This window comes from Protomyctophum bolini (assembly GCF_963924005.1).
Source record: "Protomyctophum bolini genome assembly, chromosome: 12".
Taxonomy (NCBI): Eukaryota; Metazoa; Chordata; class Actinopteri; order Myctophiformes; family Myctophidae; genus Protomyctophum; species Protomyctophum bolini.
The window spans coordinates 36,404,680-36,427,175 of record NC_137873.1 but is presented as its reverse complement, the minus strand read 5'-3'; the positions used below and the strand labels follow the sequence as shown (position 1 = coordinate 36,427,175).

Here is a 22,496-nt window from a genome sequence, read left to right as displayed (position 1 = left end):
AGAGTATAATCCTGCCCATTGTTCCTGCCCAAGGAGGGCCTTTCATAGAGGCGGCAGGACGCATGAATGCAACCAGGTGGTCTGTAATTTGGGAGAAACGTAGTAACCGTTCGAGCTAATCCTCCCCCATCACAAAAGGCAGGTCTCCTGTGCGAGTCTGAGGCCCTCGGGGGGGCAAAGGGAAAAGTTTACCTCAGACACACAGTGCCTGAAAGGAGTCAGGGACTCTAGCACTGATTCCTAATCAGATTGCGCTGAAGTGAACAGCTCGCATGGCAGCTGTAGTTTTCCCAGGGTTAATTACCTTTCACTGCTCTCTCTAAATGAGTCAGCTGTTCCTGTCATTAAACAACTCCACTCTATCTCTGTTCCTCTGTCCTCCTCTGTGTGTGTGTGTGTGTGTGTGTGTGTGTGTGTGTGCGCGCGCGTGCGCGCGCACGCACTTGTGCGCTTAACGCGCACACGAGTGCACATGTGTACACATCGACTCGTTTTATTCCCATATTCCAAACACGTAGCGTACGTCATATTGTCACCGAAAAACTACGAAAAAAAAGTGGGAAAAGAGAAAATAATCAGAATAGCACAGCCACTTTGATCACTTTACGAGATGAGGGTCAGTCAATGGCTGTTGAAATAGAGGTCATTGTCCCTTTCTTTATGCTGTTACCAACATCTATTCATCTTTATGCAGATGGGACGCAGTATTCCCAATACTCTCGCACCCTGTCAAAGCAAAATAATACCAATCTGTCAAGGTCTCATTCTAGCAAGCTCCCACTCTTACTAATTGAGTGTATAAAGGAATCAAATGATCCAAATAAACTCAAACATACACACACATGATACACGTCATGTACACACAGCCAGGCATGTGTGTGTGTGTGTGTGTGTGTGTGTGTGTGTGTGTGTGTGTGTGTGTAAACGCATGCACGCACGGATGCACACAGGCACACACACACACACACACACACACACACACACACACACACACACACACACACACACACACACACACACACACACACACACACACACACACACACACACACACACACACACACACACACAGTTCAGCTCTGATATAGTTGTGCTGTCATCAATTCTGAAAAATCTGCCTGCTTACTGAGCTCAGTGGCTCAGGATGTAGGGGAGATTTAAGTGATTTTTGCCACTGTGTGGTAAAATCCCTTGGCCACCTGGATTACAAACTCTAGTCCTTTAACTCATGCCAGTATAAATCCGTGTTAACTCGGATTTACCTCTGGCATATGAATTCTCAGTCTGCATAAGCTTTGTTTGGAACGAGTTGAACATAAGTATTTCATGTGACAAAGATGCCCAATGGTAACTAAATTCCTATTTTTTTTTATCCCCCAGGAATGTATACGGGGGGAAAATAGCTAGAAACAGTTGTAATTCCGTTTATACAGGAGCATAACCTTATAGAGTTCTCTATTGCATTCGTGTAAGTACGGCCCACTAGCGATCTATTCAGAGCAAGGAGAGAAGTGTGCGCACGCATGAGTTGTGAAAGCCGTGTCACCATGGCAATGGATACAAACGCTGAGCTGTATATGTGGTCAAGAGTGCAATCAGATTCCATATAGAAAGATTCTCGCTTTGTGGTATTGTCATTTGCTCAGTTGTTCAAACACATTGCCCTGTCTGATATCAAAGGGATCATCATAATATAAATATATGGCATGAGCAGCCTAGAGGGTCTAAATTAAGTATTATCCAATATCCATACAATCTCCTCAAATACACACTCAACACACACACACACACACACACACACACGTCTAGGATGGCAAGCGTTAAGCCCGACTATTTTGTACTTAAAAGGTTAGCAGGGCTGGTTTTGTGAGTTTGATCCAAGCTTGCCAGATCAGCAGATGGTCCATGAATATGATTATGCATGTGCATCAATAAAATGAGTAATCTTTAACAAAATGTAAATTTGACTTAAGTCCAGGGTTTTAATACACAAGATGGACTTTAACCCACTTTCCATCAGGGGTATCATAAGCAACTGCACTTTTAAAAATGATATATTACAGCTAATATATAGCCCACTGCTTACATTTGGTACATGAAAAGTTCCCTCTTATGCCATACAAGGTTAACAAAACAGACAGAGAAAAAAGATCCCCAACTCTTTCCACTATATTGAATTCAATACTCCGAAATCAAGCGACAGCAACCGCGATGAAGCAACACGAAGGACACAGGTTCAGCAAAGAACTTAGTGAGCCACAAAAGAGAAGAAATATTAGCCACTGTAAGAGTGGTCAAAACTAAATCTGTCGTCTGTATAGTCTTCACCATCATCCAAGCATCTCCGAGCATGACAGAGTAACCTCTGTTAAGCCGGCTACTACTCTGACACTTACACAGCGCAGCGCATCTTTTAAACGGAGATAGAGCTCACGTGTGTCTCCTTATAGGAGACTCTCCTATACAGCTGCACGTTTACTTCACACTCGCGTGTCTGACAGACAGGGCGCAATTTCCAACTCGACTTACCCTGCCCCCTTTAGCCTTTGTTTTGCGTTTCATAGTGACATCTGGGAAGAGATGGAGTATATTAGCGGGAAAGCGAGGTAGGGTATAGTCCAGTGTCTCACTGCTGCGAGTGAGAGAGAGAGAGAGAGAGACAGACAGAGAGAGAGAGTAGTTTGCGTGTGTGCGTGCGCGTGCATGCGCGCACACACGCACGTGTGCGTGTGTGCATGCGCTTGCAGGGACACTGTGATATTCAACCAAACCACTAAGCTTTTTTGCAGCCTTTGTGTCACTCACTTAACGACCAATCTCATTAGCTGCTGGGCTACAATGGGCTGAATTATTTTCCATGTAAATACACCACATGGTGACCCTCAAGGTAAGACCCCTAAAAGTACTTTTAATCATATAAAAGATGTATGCCCCCTCCCCCCCCGCCCCCTTCCCCAACCCAACCGGAAAGAAAGAAAAAAAAATCAATGACCAAAGGAAAGAACAGATTGGACCTTAAAAAGAAATGAATGAAACAGCCTGTTAGATATTCAGTTTAGGACAAAGGTTGATATTCCTAATGCCAATATTTTAATGCAATAGTAAAACGATTTTAGTCTAATTAATGACATGCTAAAGCATGTGTATATGATCTCTAGCAGGGGTGTGCCAATGTATCGATATCGCGATATATCGCAATGCTTCCTCCCGCGATATATATATATATATATATATATATATATCGTCCTCCCAATATGGTGACAATATGGTGACATTGATTAGGTAGTACTAGTAGCACTAGGCTAGCCATTGTTGTGGACAGGTTGCAAAGTTGCAGTCAGTGTTTTGCTGTTTGGAGGAGGCAAGATTCATGTACTTATTGGCCAGTTTGTGACACTAAAAATCTTGTAAGATTTCAGAATGAATACATAATTCCAGATTTTTGCCTTTTAAGTTTGTTTTTTTTTCATTTTCAGTTACCGATATCGTGATATATCGTTGATGAAATCTCTTGCAAAATATTGAATATCGCAATATATGGAATATGGTGATATTATCATTATGGAGGGCCCAATATGGCCACAGATATGGTATTGTGAGATATACCCATATTGTCCCACTCCCAATCTCTAAAAGTCTAAATCATGATTGCATGTTTCTACACTTCTACACTTAACATGAGTAGCCTAAGTGGATGCACAGGTAACATAGTATGGATGGGTGAGTGGATGGGTGGGTGGGTGGGTGGGTGGCTGGGTGAGTGAGTGAGTGGGTGGGTGGGTGGGTGGCTGAGTGGGTGGGTGAGTGGGTGAGTGAGTGAGTGGGTGGGTGGATGGATGGGTGAGTGGGTGGGTGGCTGAGTGGATGGATGGATGGGTAGGTGGGTGGGTGGATGGATGGATGAGTGGGTGGGTGGATGGATGGATGGATGGATGGATGGATGGATGGGTAGGTGGGTGGGTGGGTGGGTGGGTGGATGGATGGGTAGGTGGGTGGGTGGGTGGGTGGGTGGGTGAGTGGGTGAGTGGATGGATGGGTAGGTGGGTGGGTGGGTGAGTGGATGGATGGATGGATGGATGGATGGATGGATGAGTGGGTGGATGGTTATTCCAAACTTTTTATTCATAAAAAAGTAACAAATATTTGGAACAAAATTCTAGCAACCCCCCCCCCCCCTTTTTTTTGTACTACTGTATTTCCCTGATGCTGTGTTCCTGGTGCACAAGCTATACAGTAATTGGGTGTAAAGTGAATTATGGTAAGCACTTTTAAGTCATGACAGCTGTCTATAAGCATCGGGGACATGTCTATTGGCTAACTTGACCCTTGTTTCGAAAACAAAACAAATACCAAAAAAAAGAGAATACTGCAGTCGGAGGGGGGAGGGGGGGGGGGGGGGGGGACTGCCGAGGCAGGTCACTGGAGATTTTCCAGACAAACGCGGCACACTAGGGGGAGGGGGAGGGGAGGGGTTGGAAGAATAAAAAGGACATGGGCTCAGAATCTCATTTTAACAGACCGCACACAATCTGGGCTCCCACAGAACTATCTCTGCCTGACCGCTTTCTATTTATCCCTTATCAGTGTTTACCAACCGCTAGTTTTCTTTCATTCACACTGTGAGGCAGTTCTCTTACTATCAGTCAACAGCTGACACCGTGGAACAGCCTCAAAGGCAAGAGGAAGGGATCAAAACTAAACCAAAGCTGTTTAAACAATACAACAGAGGAAATAAATTCATAAATCCTAATTCTTCCCCAACCCACAAGGGTACAAGCAGATCCTTTATAGTTAGGCCAACAAACAAAACCGCAGCCAATGAGGTACATTACAATCAAGGTAAATGCTGAAATAGATTTAGAAAAAAAGGGGAGAGGGGGGGAAAAAAATCCCATGTCATTTTAATTAGGAACATTGAATGGTCCTACCGTAACTATTCACTAAAAAGGGATTTTCTTTTGTAACTGATCTTTTTTTTTTTTTTAAGAAACACCACCGGAGTCGTTCTCATTTGTGTTTTTTAGATCATTCGGATTTATAGTGTTAATCTTTTGCCTGACATATGAAACATAACCCTAACATATGCAAGATTTTCAATATTCTACATTCATCAACTATATGACAACTGATTGCTTTACAAAAATATATAAAATGCTCATCTCATAATGTACCAGAGAAATTAATTAGAATTAGAATGTAGGGCCTACATAATTGATATTCTGAGGATTACTCCCGTTATCATTACACAAAATTCAATACTCTTCATTACATTATGGATTTGAAATTAAATATATTACATTGAAAGTGACTTCTGTTTCAATCATGTTTCAATATGATTCTGTAAGCCATACCAATGAAAACATACTTTTCAATGAACACATTACACAATGAACAATATCGAAAGATAATTAAAAACATTATGAGTGATATTGTTGAGGGCCTATACAAACAATATAATATTATACGTGGAAAATGATAGAAACAATAGTTTAAAAAGGTATTGGTGTTGATGTTTGTTTTGCTGCTTCATTAAAAGAATATTTAGAGCAGCACAATTAATTTCCAATCATACGCACGCCGCTGTTTGTCTGGAATACTGTTCAAAAGTTAAGTAATTAATTACATTTATCCTTTCACCAGCTGCTCAGCAGCAGATGGAACATTTCTGAGACCTCGTTGAATTACAGCCACATAATTCATTTTCCTGGATTAACTAAGTGAAGTTTGGAGTGTGGAAAAAAACAGGTACATACAATGTGTTTCAGATGAACACGCGCTTCTTTTCTCACGTCATTTTGTATAGTTTCAAAACACAAACAACCCGACGGACACTTTCCCCATATAGTTCACATAGTGTCAACGCAATTTTATTCAACTATTTTATCCAAAACTTGATGTTAAATTTCTATTTCTCTTGACGTCACTTTGTGGTGGGATCTAAAATGATATTCGTGTGTTTTTTAATGACACCCAGCATTTGCTCAAGACAAGCCTGTGAGAGAGTTGTTAGGCCCTGAGGTACCATGGACAGTTCCTGATGGTTGCCTGACTGACATGTCGACAAACAGGGTAGGAGCTGAATTTACATCCTTGTGCTTATAGAGCACAACCAGGATGAGAGCAATGCCTCTTAGGTATCCACGTTTAAGCTCACATCTGTACCGGCGGTTTAGCGTTGCATATGTAATTAGAATGAACAAAGTCATTGGTGTGTGTGTGTGTGTGTGTGTGTGTGCGTGCGTGCGTGCGTGTGTGTGTGTGCTTCACTAACGTAACCACAATACATGGCTCATAATGTCCAAGTTGCAAACGTGTCCAACTTTATGAAAGGAGTCAGGACGATCATCCAGTGACTTTGTGACACGGCGCAATGTATTGCAATTATTTCACTTCATTACTTCTTTATGAAAGGTGTCACCTATGTTGACAGAGCGGTACCGTACTGAAATAACCTTATCATTAAATGTCAGCTGAAATGTGCACCCATTAAAATCTCAGAATACCCCCAGTTGGCACAAGCGTAACTTTTCTTAGAAAAGTCCGAACAAAGCACATGGGCAGGACTTTGTATGTACACACAAATCTCAGAAGGCTCGTAAAATGCAGTTAACATTCACAAGTTCACATTCATTTGATATTTCCAAAGGCCTACGGTAGACTACTGCACACACAAACCAGAAACCATTCATGGACTGCTCATATTCGACATCAAGGTAAATCTATAGCTTTGTTTTGTCGGAAAGTGTATTCATCCAAGCAGATTCTCAGCCATGGCATGAGCGCTATATGCAGCTTGATAAGTAAATGATAAACTTTTCCAGTCAACATCCCTCCAACTAAATCAATGGTTGCTCTGGACACCTCTGAGTGCTATGTCTCCCTGTGACTTTAAGTGTAAAATGTGTGCCCGTTTACGTGCTCACTCTCGCCTATGAACTCCCCAACTGTGATATTACATCCAGTGCAACAGGATCTACACATTTTCAAACTTTGCCAGGGTTAACATGACCATAACACAAAGAAGAAGAAGAAGAAGCAAGGCCCGAATGCAATGCAATACAATATGATATATGACACACTGTTCAGATGTGGTATTACGTAGGATGGAATACAGAGTCAAAGTTTAAGTGCATTAGGCTCAGTGGGACTGTGTGTACAGCTGTCACTGTCAAAGCCACCCACAACCTGACAATGCTTTGTCTCCATACACAATACTAGCATGTGTTCCATCTAAGACAAGCTTAAACTACACACAAATGCTGTGAATTTAATCTAGGTAGATAGCGTCTCATGTTATCTGGGTGATCAAAAATAGGGCATGCATTTAAAAGAAAAAAGGAAAAAAAAAACACAACAAAAAGCCATTTAATCTCCTTTCACGACACAAATCTGCACTCATATTTCCATCGATTATTATTTGTTGTGCTAACATTCTTATGCCTCTGCGCAACACCGATCAGAAATATATTTTTCCTAGATATAGTCACATAACCTTTTGTCAGACTACAAACAACACAATTGTCAGTGTATTTTCTTCCCTCACACAGTGTCAGGACAAATATACAGAAAGTCCGGCACTTGAGGGAGAAGAAAAGTAACGAACAAGCGTGTTAACTTCACCACTCTCGTGCCGTGCATGCCTTTTCTTTTTTTTTAGCCCTATTTCAAACGGCAGCATCAGACCAGCCTAAGCAGCTAAAATGCATGTCTTTCTCATGTCCGATCTCTCCTGCTATCACGGACAATAAAACGCTGACCAGCGTGACAAATGTATTAAAATGAAAAGAACTTTGACACAAACCTATATACTTCTGTGATCCCAAAAGTTTGATTTTTTCCCCCAGTCTCTTGATAGCTGAGCCGGTGCGGCAGCTTTGAAAGGTAGTCCCCAGGAATATGACATACTGTGCCTTTGACAGCGCGGAGATAAGCACCTGCGTTCGGGTCCCTTTTTACGTCACACCTCCCCATTCACAGCCCTTCAACATGATGCACATTTGCACATCAACAGCCACCAACCCCCCCCACCCCCCTCCTCCTCCTCCTCCTCTCATTCTACTCCCACATCCGCAAAACACACAAACAGGCGCACAAGGAGACAGATGCATGCACTATAGCTTCTACTCATGCGCGTACGCTCACACAAGCCCTGGACACAGACATTGCAGATTGATGTAGGCTAGCTCGCACTCAGCCACACACGCACGCACGCACGCACACACACACACACACACACGCAAACAGGTGAATTATTTTTGCATCTTTACTCCAGATTTTTTATTTTTTATTTTTTGTCTTTATTCTATGGATTCAAAGAAGTTTTCTCTGGCTTTGTCATAAGACTATAGTGCATATGCCCTCCCTAGCTCCCCATACATCACTCATCATGCAAATGAGAGGGAATGTCACTCCTTAGGCAGCAGATGGCCAGGGATGATAACAATGGCTCAACAGACCAGTTTCAGTGTCTGCGAATTTATCTCTACGGCAACAACAACACAAAAAAACAAAAAGAAAATAGGTGATATGAAAACCTTGTCTGGTAATTCTATTCCCTCCCTTTTTGAATGTTATTACCTGTCAGTCTGTTTAATTTCTCTCCTGGACTGTTTGAATATGAAAGCTTTTGTCCAAGGCTTTCTTGTCACAAGAGGGCCAGCTATCAGTAAAAGGCAGAGACCTGGAAATGATTTTTGGTGACTAAGGAAGGCTGCTGCCTAGCAGTTATTTAAGTAATTAGGTGTAATTCCTCCCTGTAGGCCATATTAGCCTCCTGAGTTAGCTCATGCATTCGACAGGCCTGGATATATAGAGAGAGAGGGGAAGATTGAAAGAAGAAAGCACTGGGGGCCCCGAGACATCACATAATGCAGCTTACAAAAGCCCCAGCCGAAGTGATGTCACCCCACGTCCTGCTGACTCCTGTTCATACAAGCCCCCATAGCAGAGAGTAAACAGTGGAAGCGTTTAGCAAACAGCGCCAGATTACAATGACAAAGGCAGCCACACTTCTGGGTGGAGCCTGGGGCAAGCGGGTGTGTGTGTGGGGGGGGGGACGAGGCGGGGTGGGGTGGGGCTCGGGCTTCAGGATTTAAAATAAGTGATACCCATAAAACATTTCTCCCCCCCACACCCTCACCCCCCTTTTTTTTTTTTTTTACAATCAGTACATTTCTGCAAGCAATGCTGTCGTGAGACGAAGTATAAATTCAGCTTAACCCAATTAGACCCGAGGACGAGGACTAAATCATGAGTTTGCTGAAAAACCTATTTGGCCACCGACCCCCACCTGAAAATATGTTGTTCCAGGGACCCCCCCAGAAGCAAACATTTGAGTTAAAAACATTCGCTCTGAAAGAATATCTATTCCAAATTTGTGCCAACATTTTCACGATTTTTCAAAAATAGCAGACCTATACAAGCTCGTAGCGTGGCACTCGGTGCCGCGCTATGAGCTTGCAGATCTGCTATTTTTCAACAGCTAAAGTATAACATCATGCTATATAAACACCAAAAGGGGATCTCGTCTAAAATGGGTTAAGAGGCCTCCTCAAGATCCAAGCGTAGGCCATCCCCAGCTGATGGTAGGGGCCACCCAAACATGCTTATCTCTTGGTTATGTCCCCTGCTCTCCAGGGACTGATGTGTGAACACAATGTGTAATAATATATTTTCAGTGCTTTTCTCTTTTTTTTTTTGTCATCTGCGTATTTGGTTATGCAAGGCTGGGGACTTGAGGATGGAGCATATCATTACTTAAGGTTTGGCAGTTGATCATCACCTTGTTTAATGCCTCATTTGAAAGTCTAATTTGTAACTGTCTTGAAGAGCCAATTCATGGTACACACAGTGAGAGAGACATACAAAGAGACTAGTCCTGCTTCATTTTCCCTTGCCTTTCACCATTTCGTGCTCGATAATGGTCTGAAAATATGAAAGTAAAGAAGCATCTATCTGAGCTTCTTATCAAATAATGAAACCATGTTCTGTCTCTGCTGATGCAGACACTCTCTCTCTCTGCAAAAGCTACAACAACAGCACTCGTTTCATGTTGTAAAATAGACAATATTACAACATTGCAAGAGGAACAGCTCGTGAAAAGCTATCTTGACGAACCATAAGTGAAAGAGACTATTTTGTTGTTGAAAACGTGTAATAATCCCGCATTTTTGGCCCTCACATCTGTGGAAATGTGTAACAATAGTTTTCATCCGTGGCTAGCTCGGAAAATAAAACTATACTGATCTGTCAAACTATTTCATCAACGGAAAAATGTGGGCATAACTAGAGAGCGCTGATGGAGAAAAGCACGAGGAGTGGGTTGTATAAAATTACATGTCAAACAAGGGTTCACGTTTAAAAAGTCCTGTTCATATTTGTAGAAAGTGTTTGATTGCATTTAGAAGGGTATTACGAGGGGTCACGTCTGTGTATCTAAAAGCTTTTTGCATTCTGCTGCAAATTATGTAAGCAAAGTGAGATGTCACCGTGACCTCGCCCCATTGTTTTTGAGCACCATACCTTACTCCTGTGAAACCTACACAAATATGTTTGCCTGAATTCTTCTAATGCACGGTAAAGATCAAAATGTCACCGATAAAACTTTCACCAGCCCCCTCCTCCACTCCCCCCCCCCCCCCCGTTCCTAAAAGCAGCGTGGCTAATTTCAGATGGCAGCACAGCACAGCCCAAATAATAATAATGCACGTTTGTTCAGACCGTGGCATTGAATATGAAATATATATATATACACAGTAACGTGAAACCATTTGATTTGAAGTAAAAATGCTACAACGTTGGTCTAAAATCCCAGGTGCTTGCAGTCTTTCCTTGGCGAGTATAGTGCAATCCGTCTGTCATTGTGCGACCACTTGATGGCTTGTTCATCAGAGAAAGTCACATAAAAGGACAAATTAATTTTTAAAAATCAATTTGCATATGCAAATTATGAGTAACCAAGCCTAATTGCATGTTGTTGATATATGGCTCCAGGATGTAGCACTATCTTTATGTTGAGGGAATGTTACTTTGGAAATGCATTTTTATTTATTTTGTCCTATAGGGATAATTATCTTCACTGCATGTCACCGTGTCTCTCAGTTAAGGAAATTATTAGATTGCTTCCCCCCAAATCCCCTCTGGGGTGATTTGTGTGTGACCATGCAGCTTTACAATACATTCTAAAAAGGCAGAGTAAACTGCTCCATAGTAGCACCCATATATGGTGGCCATCAATGATATATGTCTGTTTGTGTACACAACAATATAATTAGATAATATAAAAGAATATTCAGTCTCTACTTGAAGTGAGTCTTTGGAGCTATAGCTCTTGTTACATTTACAGTAGTCTCACGTTGTCGGATTCGTAGATGTCCACTGTTGCTGGAACAGCGGCCATTTTCAAATAACCCCCCCCCCCCCCCCCCCCCCCCCCCAAGGACCCCTGGGGGTCCCTGGAGGCCCGGACCCCACTTTGAGAACCAGTGGCCATAAGACTTTGTATTGGTTCTGCAATATAGTTGTCGTTTTTAAAGCCCTGCATTCACCCTTTGTCAAGTCCCGCCCCCTGGTTGTGCCCCTCTTCCCACTCATTGGTTGCCGTTTCGTGGTTGGACAAAAATCCTCTCTCTCCATCCACTATACCATTGAAATAACATGTTTTTCAGTTGCTTCGTATTGATATTCTGTGCGTTCTAATTCTTATTTTAAACTTTGTGTCAGTAAGAAAGGAACATCACAGGTGCAGCACGGTGACTGGGCATATCATGTTTGTTTAAAAAAATATATATATGTTTTAGCAAATTCAACATAAACAAGGTGGAACCAGGGCGTGAACAAGGCAGAAAGAGCCTGCTGGTTAGTCAGTCAGGGACCAATCAGAGGGCTGACAAAGGGTGAATTGTTTTCACCCAGGTGTTTTGCAACTACACTGAATTTCGATGTCATCAGAAGCATCTTATAGGCTGCAATCGGTTTGTCTGACAACGTGAGACTACATGATGTCTAAAACCATTTAGGCCTGACGTCGAAATAAAATAAATGTCTTCTTAATCCGGACAGTTTTATTAAAAACCCGTGTCAGTTGTTCTCAAACATATTCATGTCAAGGACCACAAATACATATGAAATAATGGCTGCTGTGTTAAAAACTCGCTCTGAAAGAACATATATTATTCAAATATTTCAGGCACATTTTCACGATTTTTCAAAAATAGCTCGAGCTTGTAGATCTGCTATTTTTCAATAGCTAAATTATAACATAATGCTTAAAACACCAAAAAAGGTGTTAAACGCCCAAAATGGGTTAAAGCCGTGTTTCTCAAACATTTAACGTCAAGGAGGACCCCCTGCCCAAATTGACATGTATTTGGTCACGGACCCCCATCTGAAAAAGGTGCCCCCTATATACATAAAATTCCAAAATGTTCACATCTTTTCAAGATCTTTTAAAAAGAAATAGCAGATCAACAAGCTCACAACACATTGGATAGTGACGCATTGTGAACGTGTAGATCTGTTATTTCTAAATAGCCTGCAAAGTATGGGTTAAAGTGGTTAAACTGATTATGACGCAGACTAATTTAGCTGGGGACCCCTGGAACCCTTTTAATGGCCCCTGGGGGTTCCTGGACCCCATTTTGAGAACCACTAATCAAATACTTTTGGCTATGGGTTATGACATGTTCATACAGCCCTCATAGCTGGTGTCTCAGTGGCTCAGAGCCTCTAGTCTACCTGAAGGCCTCAAAAGTCTAATATCTCCCCTGGGCCAAAGGGATATCCCTTTGGTCTAGTGGTTAAGAAGGACTTTCAAGCGGGAGGCCAGAGTTTGAATCCCGGGCGTTGTGTACTTATAGCAGCTAAGGTATCCAGTGCAAGGACCTCAAGACACAACGCCAAATTGGTTGGAATACTCTTATACATAGCGAGAAAGACTATACTCAAGCTTTGGATTCATAGAGACGTTCCTACACTGGGACCCCTTTTCCAACCGGTCCAAACCGGTTCAGTTCAGAACCAGTTTTTAAGTCTATGAGCCAGAGCTCCAAAGTTGGAACGTTAATTATGAATCGAGTGGGCAAAACCATACCTATATTAAATTGTGTATAGGATCAATATAAGTAAATTAATATATGATAACCCTTCCACAGTATAGTAGCTTTATATGTTTTCTTTTGCATATTTTTTCTATATGATGCCTAATTTGCATATTTACATTTTAAAGATTTGTACCACAATAAATCATTGTCTTTGTGTAAGTAATCAACTGGGGAAGTTTCATGGTGATAACAATCTAATATAGGTATGGTTTTGCACACTCAATTCATAATTAACATTCCAATTTTGGAGGTCTGGCTCATGGACTAACAACCAAAAAGAACTGAACCGGTGGAAAAGGGGCCTGGCTGATGGTACAAGGAGGTAATGACTGTGGTTCCTCTGGAGAAACTGACTTATCTCCTCCGTGATAACATGGAAGGGTTCACGAAGGTCTTAGATACAGTGGACCCTTCTAGACTGCGGATACCTTATTGAACGGTAGTGAATAACAAAGACTCTGGTGACCTGTAATGTACAATCATGTCAAGAGAAATGACATGATTGTGACATCTGTTTTGTTTGTTTGTATTTTGTTTGTCGTTTTCCTATGTTGCGTTTAAAAAAGAAAAATGTGTGGTTCTATGTACATTGAATTGCGATTGTTCAGCTGTGAAATTTCAGAGCCTCAATAAAAAATACATTGAAAAAATATATATTTTTTACATTCTCTAATTGTGTAGACTTCTTGTAAATGAACTAATGCATGGGGCGTCCAGGCGCATGCCACATATCGGCTCTGGGCCTGACAGCGCGTTGCATGTTCGAGTCCCGTTCATGACGACCTTTGCTGCGTGTCCCCCTTCTCTTTTTCCTGTCCGTCTTCACTGTAACTATTAATAAAGGCACAAAAGCCAAAAACGAATCTGAAAAAAAATAACTAATGCAGATGTTTAACAATAATCTAACTCTTAAGAACGTCAAATGAAACCAAATGAACGTGTGTAAGAGTCCATTTGTGCTCCGTTTCATTTTACGCTCTCAAGAGTTAAAGATCTATATGGTTCCATTTGGTTATACCAACTCTCCATCATTGAGCTGGGGACCACCTGGATCCCCCTCAAGGACCACTGGTGGTCCCAGGACCACTGGTTGAAAACCACTGATGTTCAGTACATGCCAGTGTTGTTTTTGGCAGCAAATTTTTAATTTTAAAATAGACGATCTACAAGCCCACAACGCGTCGCGCTGCGACTATTTTCAGCATGCAATAATATTGTAAAATGACTAGTGGATCTCTTGTCCACTATAGTCCCTTCCTAACATTTCAGTCTAGTTTTTATTTGTTGACAAAATGGTCAGTATACGGAGTCTTAGTCTTAAGTCAGCATAGCTTTTTCATTTAGTTTCCATGTAGTTCTCGTCAGTGGAAAACGGTTAGTTTTAGTCGACGAAATCAACACTGCTGCTATGACGAACTACCGATGTTTGCCGCTCTTTTGCACCGTATGTCTAAGCTACATAACTGCCATTTACTGTACTATGCTATGTGTATTTATCTAGATATCTTTGAAAAGAATACTCTCCTTGACTCCCCCCCCCCCCCCCCCCTCCCCTCCACTCCCCCCCCTTTTTTTTCCTTTCCTGGAAAACATCGGAATAATGAAGCTTGCACAAAACAAATTACTCCCTCTGATTTACACATGTAAACCTGTGTGTGACAATAAACCTGATTCTGATTCTGGAAATGCAGACCGTTATAACGTTAACATTATCGTGGTTCCCTGGATGTGACTGAACCACATTCGTCAAGTAAAAATGCTGAATTATTCAGACTTGAAGACTATAAACCTGCATCCACTTATCGTTTTTTTAGAGAGTTGTCATCATATAATGAATATACCGTCACCCAAATGCACTGGTATAATTAGCGGTCAACATGTTTTATTTAACTATCAAATGGCTGACACTTTAGACAGAAATGCTATAAATATTGTCTCGTACAAGTCGGAGTCTGGCCTCGTTTGCCTTGGGCTCATCATTATTTTGTGCCATCAAGAGGTCAGGTCCTGATCTGGGGGTCTCTGGGGGTCTTTTCCCATATCTTCAAGTCAGACAGACAAGCAGACAATGAAAGAGGTGTCGCCTAATGACTAGATTGTGCGTTAGATGCAGCCAAGCACCAGCGTCCAAACAATGGTAACAGGTGTGTATATTATAGTACGAAGCTTTGATAATAACATCAGCCATTTTACTAGAATGTCTAGACATTTGAAATACATTCTCTAATGATGTTCATCAGTGACTCCGTTTTAACATCTTTAGTATGGCAGAAGTCTAAGAACGTAACTATAGCCTATATATGGTTTATCACTATAATACAATAAACCATTAAATATGGGAAACTTCATCTTTAGGTATAGACACATTTTGTCAGAAAAGTTTAATGTGTGCTTGTTTTCAAATCTTTGTAGCACACTTTGTATGAAAAGCCAGCTTTATTATGACTATTCAAAGATAAGCACAAAAAAGAGAGAGAGAGAGAGAGAGAAAGATCGAGAGAGAGAAAGATCCTTTTAATGTGGATTGCTTGCAATTCTTTGATTGCACCAAGTACACAAAGCTTGCTGACACGAACCGAAATGCAAATGCCCTTTGAGCAAAACAAAGAAATTGATTATGAAGTTTCTTCACCACAAGTAGCTAGCTTTGAGTGATTAATGGTGGTTGGCCATTGATTTCCTTTTGTTTAGATTTTGGTTAACTTTCTGGAGACACAATTATAATTTGTTTCCTAACAATAAATCCAATCTAGCTTGAGTATATTATATTTCCCTATGGCCTCTTCTGCGTCATTTTACATTTGCACTGGATTGTTGTCAAAAAGGTGTTGCTATAAATATCAGCTGTTTCTGTTCATATTTATTAAATTTCTGATTAGATATAGTTTTTCTCTTGGAAGGTGAACGCTTCGTGAGATTCTGAAGAATCTGTTTACACTGAAATCTGACCTGTCCGGCACTGTGCAAATTATTCTTATTTTAACCCATTCTGTACGGGAACCCCTTTTGGTGTTTTAAAGCATTATGTTATACTTTAGCTATTGACAAATAGCAGATCTACAAGCTCATAGCGCGCCACCGAGTGGCGCGCTACGAGCTTGTAGGTCTGCTATTTTTGAAATGTTGTGAAAATGTTGTGCAAATCTTTGAATATATATTTCAGAGCGAACATATTTGCTTCTGGGGGCTCCCTGGAACATCATATTTGGAGATGGGGGTCCGTGGCCCAATAGAGATCATTCTGGGGGTCCTTGACATGAAAAAGGTTGAGCACAACGGACATAGAAACGGGTTTTTTCAGAAAACTATTAGGATTTAGAAGCCTTTTTTTTAATCGACATCAGTCCAAAATGTGTTAAAGCTATGCATCACATAAGAACACCATTGCACAGGTATGAATACATGTTCATATGAGATCGAGGAAAATAAGGCAATTTTGGGGGCATTTGTTGAAGGAGCAGCAATTGTCATTTTTGAAAAATGTTTTTGACTGCTCATGGCCCAAAGTGCTGTACATTTGCAAGTCAATATGGTAATGTTCACACTACTGTACTGAAAAGGCTTTTGCCACATTCTTCAGATGTATAACTTTGGTAACTTCCACAGATCCTGACGTTTATACTTTGTGATTTCTCGCATCATCTCTCCAAGATAGTGATAATACGATTTCTGTGTTTTTTCGCTGTTGAGAAACAAACTGGATTATGAACAGATCACTACATAAACAGCTTTCTAAAAGGAGGCAGCTATTTTAAAAGACGCTGAAGAAATGCAAAGAGGGATTTAAATTTTAATTTGAATTTATTCCAGCAAGTGAAAGGTTCTTTTGAGAGGGGATTTCAGCAAAGATGATGGTATTTAAAAGTGATAAACAAGCATCTAAACCTCCAGTTTGGGGGGGGGGGGGGGGGGGGGACAGTAATGTTGCTTCTTTCTAGTGTAAGGGAGGAATTGGGCTTGCTATGGCCACATAAAATTAAAAAAAATGAAGTAATGGTAGTAATTAAAATGTAAATAAGTTATATCCATGGAGATGTTCTCTGATCTATGACAAAGATTGTTGTTGCATTTACACACCTATATATATATATATATATATACACACGTGTATGTGTGTGTGTGTGTGTGTGTGTGTGTGTGCATGTGTGCGTGTCCTCAGCTGTGAATTCATGAGCTCTCTGTGCACTTGGCACGACATACTGTACACCAGGGCGCTAAAATATCCACCACACCTACAGTATTCACATGTCATTTTAGAGGCATCTCTTTCTCCATATTGGGAATGGACATCCAGCAGACAACAATCTCTTTCAAAAGTAAAAAAGATAATCTCTGAACACATCCTGAAGAAGGCATCCCGTTTGCCCAAAATGTCGGTTCATTAAAACATTCTCACATCGTGACTATACGAGCCTCTTTCCCTTTTTTTCCCCAAGTTTTATCTCCTGCGGTCAGCACCTCCCCACTGCGGGTGTGCGCTCTATACCTCTTTGTTTTGAAAGTAAAAATCTCTAACGTGACAAACAAAATAATTTGGATAAGATATTGCCGTTATACTGTAGTTCCTTCCAAGCAGTTTACCTGCATGGTTAATTCTTAGACATGGATGATTAACCAAGGCACAGTCACAGTGGACTCTTTATACACTCTGAGCCGAGTTACAAATGGATAAATGAACATCATCAGCGTTCTGACGTGTCCATCCACTCACTTTTGGATGACCATTGACCACTAAACTTAAGGAACCTATGCCACACAAGACAGACAAAAGAGTTGCATCATTTTGTTGAACAGTTAATCCGAGCATGGGCAGTGTTTGTGCATTTTGCTATCTTCGGAAAATGCCAGGAAAAGCGCTAAGTAAACCCATTTTACAAGACTCCCTCACACGGATACAGTGCCAGTATCGGGATAAAATTTCACACCGCAGCATGGCTCAGTCACATAACCTAAGCAGGCTTAGGAAAACGGAACACTTCAAACTACACAGTGTTGCACTTTCTGCCTTTTTCCCTAGCTCTGCCTGTTTCAGCAAACCAATGACTGACTGACTGACGAGTTCCACCATTAACGGGCAGAGTAAAGTGATAGCTAGATATGGCACGTTGATACTACCGTTAATGCTCCGAGTCGCTCATAATGGCAGACTATGGGAGTGTGCACCTGGCATTCTGCATTCTAGCCTGGCAACACTCCTCCCTTATAATTATACTGAACACACAGTAATTCAGGGTTGAGGGCTAAAATACGTATGCCGTCCTCTGAGACAGCTTGTTTTAATGGTTATGCAGAAGAGATTCTAGAAGTACAGATGGCAATATGCCTTTGATGCTATTTACAGACTTTGCCCCACAAGGTATAGAATGGCACATATAGTGTGAAGCCATACTGGCCTTCTCAGCAACTGAACTGACTCTAAACTTGCAACTGCATTTATAATGAAGGTCCTGTTTAAAGCGTGTACCGTAATGGTAATAATTAACCATGTACATGTATCACATATTGAAAACTATACAACCAATGCATTTCAAATTCAAACAGCCCTCTGTTCTTATTGTGTCCACATAGGGGTGCCTTTGTCCAGGATCCAAAGATATCTATTTAGGATTTAATGTGCTGTAAAGTTATACATTATATCTACTCTGTAAGGTTGTTCATATTAGGCATATTAAGCAAAAATTCAAATCATTTCATTTTGTGATGGATAATTAAAAAGAAATTGTGTTGTTAGAATAGTTAACCTCCACTATAAAAACAAAAATTAGGCATAGCTTCTGTTCATTCCACTGAAGAAAATATCTCTTTCTAAAATATTCAGAATAAAATAAATGCATTCCTGACATACAAATCGCCAACTTACAGTGAAGAGTTCAGGAGTTCACACAACAACCATCAAGGAAATAAAAACTAAAACTTCGTATTGTATGGGGGGAAGAAAACAATGAAAACTCCAGGAATAAAGTTTTGCCGCATTAAAGTCACATAGGAGCCACATTAGCATGTGAAAAGAATAAACAGGAGCATTCTCAGTTACACACTCCACCTGGCTGCGAACCAATGTCCTTGTCAGAAGTCCACCCACCGCACTGGCTTACTCTGAAAGACCTCCTGGGGTCCGCAGTGACCATTCACTGGGTTCTCTCTTTCTCTCATGCACCTGTGACTGTTTTTGTGTTTGCTATTTTTTGCTTTGTCTTTTTTCTGGCAACGCTGTATCATTGGAGACACACTTTCCCTCAAAAGGAATTCTCCAGCCCAACAATGTGGTTTGTTTGTTCACCGGATATGGCGGGCCAGAGAGTCAAATCGAAAAACAAGTCACCCACAGTAATAATTAAAAATTTCCACAAGAAAAATAGGCTGAGAGACATCGGACTGTGTCCTATGCAGTAAGAAAATGGACTGGTTTCTTGCCTTGTTGTGGGGTTTCGCAGGTGCAGTTGGAAAGGCTCTCCTCCTTGCTCTCCTCGGACAGCTCATCCGGCTTCTCCATGGTCCTGGACCTTAGAGAGCTGCTTTTCCATTTTCCAAAGGACTTTGCCACAATCGCTTTGTCTGCTCCTTTCATTGTTTTCTGTAAAACACATTTACAGCATGACTTCCCAGGTTTATCCCTCTTGTGAGCCATCTGCCCCCTTTTTTGGCTCCCAGTAAACCTGGGCTCATCTTTCCCCAAAACCAAAGTAAGAGAGAATTAGGGCATTGTATGCATTCTCTTAAGCATTCCAGAAAATGTCCTGATTGCCCTGGCATCTTTTTTTTCTTTTTGCGCGAGTGAGAGAGAGAGAGAGAGAGAGAGCTTGGACATAGTTTTTCTCCTGACATTTTAAAGTCCTGTGTGGAAAGTTACTGATTGAAACGGAATAAAACAATCATTTTCAAAGAACATACATTAAACACTAGATGGAAACTAAAGTACTAAACGAGCAAAAACAACAACAAACAGGTTTTCACATTTAATCCAACTTAAAGGGAATAAAAATAGCACATTATGACCTAATTGAGTACTGTACAGTCCACAAATACTATTATAAGGCCGATAGGGATTAGCAGTAGAACATACCTAGTTATCTCTTTCTGAGTGCCAAGACTGCTAGCAGTGAGCAACTAAATTTCAAAAGCTGGCAAATCCAGTTGTCTCCTAAATACAGAAAGTACTTAAATCCAGAGCTAACAGAAGAAAAAGACGGATAAAGGGTGCTCTGCATATCACCGAAAAGCTTGTGCACTTTCAGAATCACTGGCTAGGTTAAACAAATATGCTAAGTAGAGATCAAAACAATCCTTTGATCTGCAGCCTAGTTTCCAGAGGAATGGCTTGGCTGTTGTTGTAAATAACTTGTATAAATCTATACCATTTGCCTTCAGGTAATATCAAAAGTGCCAGGGATTCACAGTCAAATACCTTGTGGGTAGGATACAGATCAGATAAAAAGCATATAAATATTTTAGCAATTCTAGCTGTATCATTGTGTATATTGTAGTAGTTGGCTTTCTACCTCATTGATTGACATTTTTTTACTAGTAGTATAGCTACCGCTAATAGGAGAAATATCACAATGTTAAAAACGCATTCTACCCCTTTCTATTTTGTATTTGGGGCTGGGGGGAGAGAAAAAAAAATCACTCCTACCTCCAGGATCCCATTCAGGTCAAACACAGTGTAAAACATTGTGTCAAACTTCATACAAAAGAGGCTTGAAGAATTAGAATGCAGAAGCTATGCAACTTGCTGACTAACTTTGCCCTCTGTTTTGATCGAGCACACAAAGAAAAACGCTGTCCATTCAAAACAGACAGCATAACTCTTTTCAGAGAGGGGAGGCCGTGAACAAACGAGGCCATGTCCTGATCTACAGTCAGTTTCCCATCAGGCAGGCGTGCACAGTGCACAGTGCACGGTGAGAGCCACAGGGACTGGGACTGACTGACACCACACTCATAGCCAACAGAACAACTTTTGTGCAACTACTATCCTTCTTTGGAAACATCCCCCCCCCCCTTTCTATCCAACTTGAACCGGGTGTTCCCCCCCCCCCCCTTCTTTTTCAGCTTATTTTGACCACTACCTCACTCAGCTCCCAGTGTAAGATATTCTGTTGGTTTCCAAAGATTTTCACGTCGAGGAATCCCAGATTTTGCCTGTGCTCTTGGACCGCAATTTGAAAGGATGTTTTGCCATGGGGCACCCAATATAAGAAATTATTTATGTTCAAATTTCTTTAAAATTATTCCACACATTTATTTATTTCTTGAAAATAGTCACTTATCTACAAGCTCACAACACATCCTGGTGTGACATGTTGTGACCTTGTAGAACTTTCTGCGGGCCCCCTGGAACCCCCTCAACGACCCTTGGTGGTCCCCAAACCCCCCTTTGAGAACCACAAGGAGAAAACCGATCATGTAGTAAAAGCATGCAAATTAATAGAATGCAAATTAATAAAAGAATAATTCACTTAAGCATTTTACATCACTTCCCCATTTTCAGTAATTAGTTTCAAAATTAAGCACTGTGGTAGGCTATATAGTCACATTTAGGCTACAAGTACATTCTGTGCTAAACATTGTTGTTGCCCTGTAAAAGCCTGATTTATAGGCTAATTCGTACTGTTCGGCTGCGCATCACAAGGCGTTGTGAACTTGTAGATCTGCTACTTTTCGAAGATGGAGAGTAAATTAACATTGAGCGCTTTGCTGTAAACTGACCTCTAATTGTTTAAATAAAGCCTAATATTAACACATGAGAAGGAAATGTGTCTAAACTGAGTGTAGTGGCACTTTCAGCATAAAAAAAATTACATACTCAAATATAGCCCACAGTACTGCATCAAAATATCTACCGTTTACATTAAGTACCCCCTTGCAGTACCCCTTCCCCTCCTGGAGGGAAGGTAATGTAAGGACATAGGTACCGTGGAGGTCATTGTTTCTTGTCTAACAATGTAATGTAGCCTAGATGAGTGAGTACTTCAGCTATTGGCGAGAACCTACCTGTGATTATAATACAATATAAATGATTATAATATATTACAACAGTGATGATAATAATAATAATACAATATAAAGTATTATTGCGAGTCGCATTTACTATGGAAATGTACCCCCTCATGACATCAATATTATACCCATATGGGAATGCCCATATATGTATACACAGGGGCGGCCTTATGAATCTGGAGGCCCGTTTCGAGACCAAATATGAGCGCCCGGGGGGGATTGACTGACGTCTGGTGGTCAGTCGGAGCTCGGAGGCCCCCCTGAGGGTGGAGGCCCGTTTCAATTGAACCTGGTGAAACATAGCAAAAGGCCTCCTGTGTGTATACATATGGGAATGCCCGTAATGCCCTGATGTCGTCATCATCACTATTGGCCAGCAACTCTACATCTGACCTC

The 22,496-nt window shown here is 41.1% G+C and overlaps 1 protein-coding gene across 1 annotated transcript in view; it reads right to left on the bottom strand.

Moving 5' to 3' along the window:
- st18 (ST18 C2H2C-type zinc finger transcription factor) overlaps positions 1-20,787 on the bottom strand; it is a gene marked incomplete at both ends in the record, with an annotated part of 54,841 nt that extends 34,054 nt beyond the window's left edge. Inside the window, 2 exons of the mRNA XM_080779061.1 lie at positions 19,500-19,674; positions 20,734-20,787. Coding sequence (XP_080635187.1) covers positions 19,500-19,674; positions 20,734-20,787 — 229 coding nt within the window. The remainder of the gene's footprint in view (positions 1-19,499; positions 19,675-20,733) is intronic.
- Positions 20,788-22,496: the final 1,709 nt, after the last annotated feature.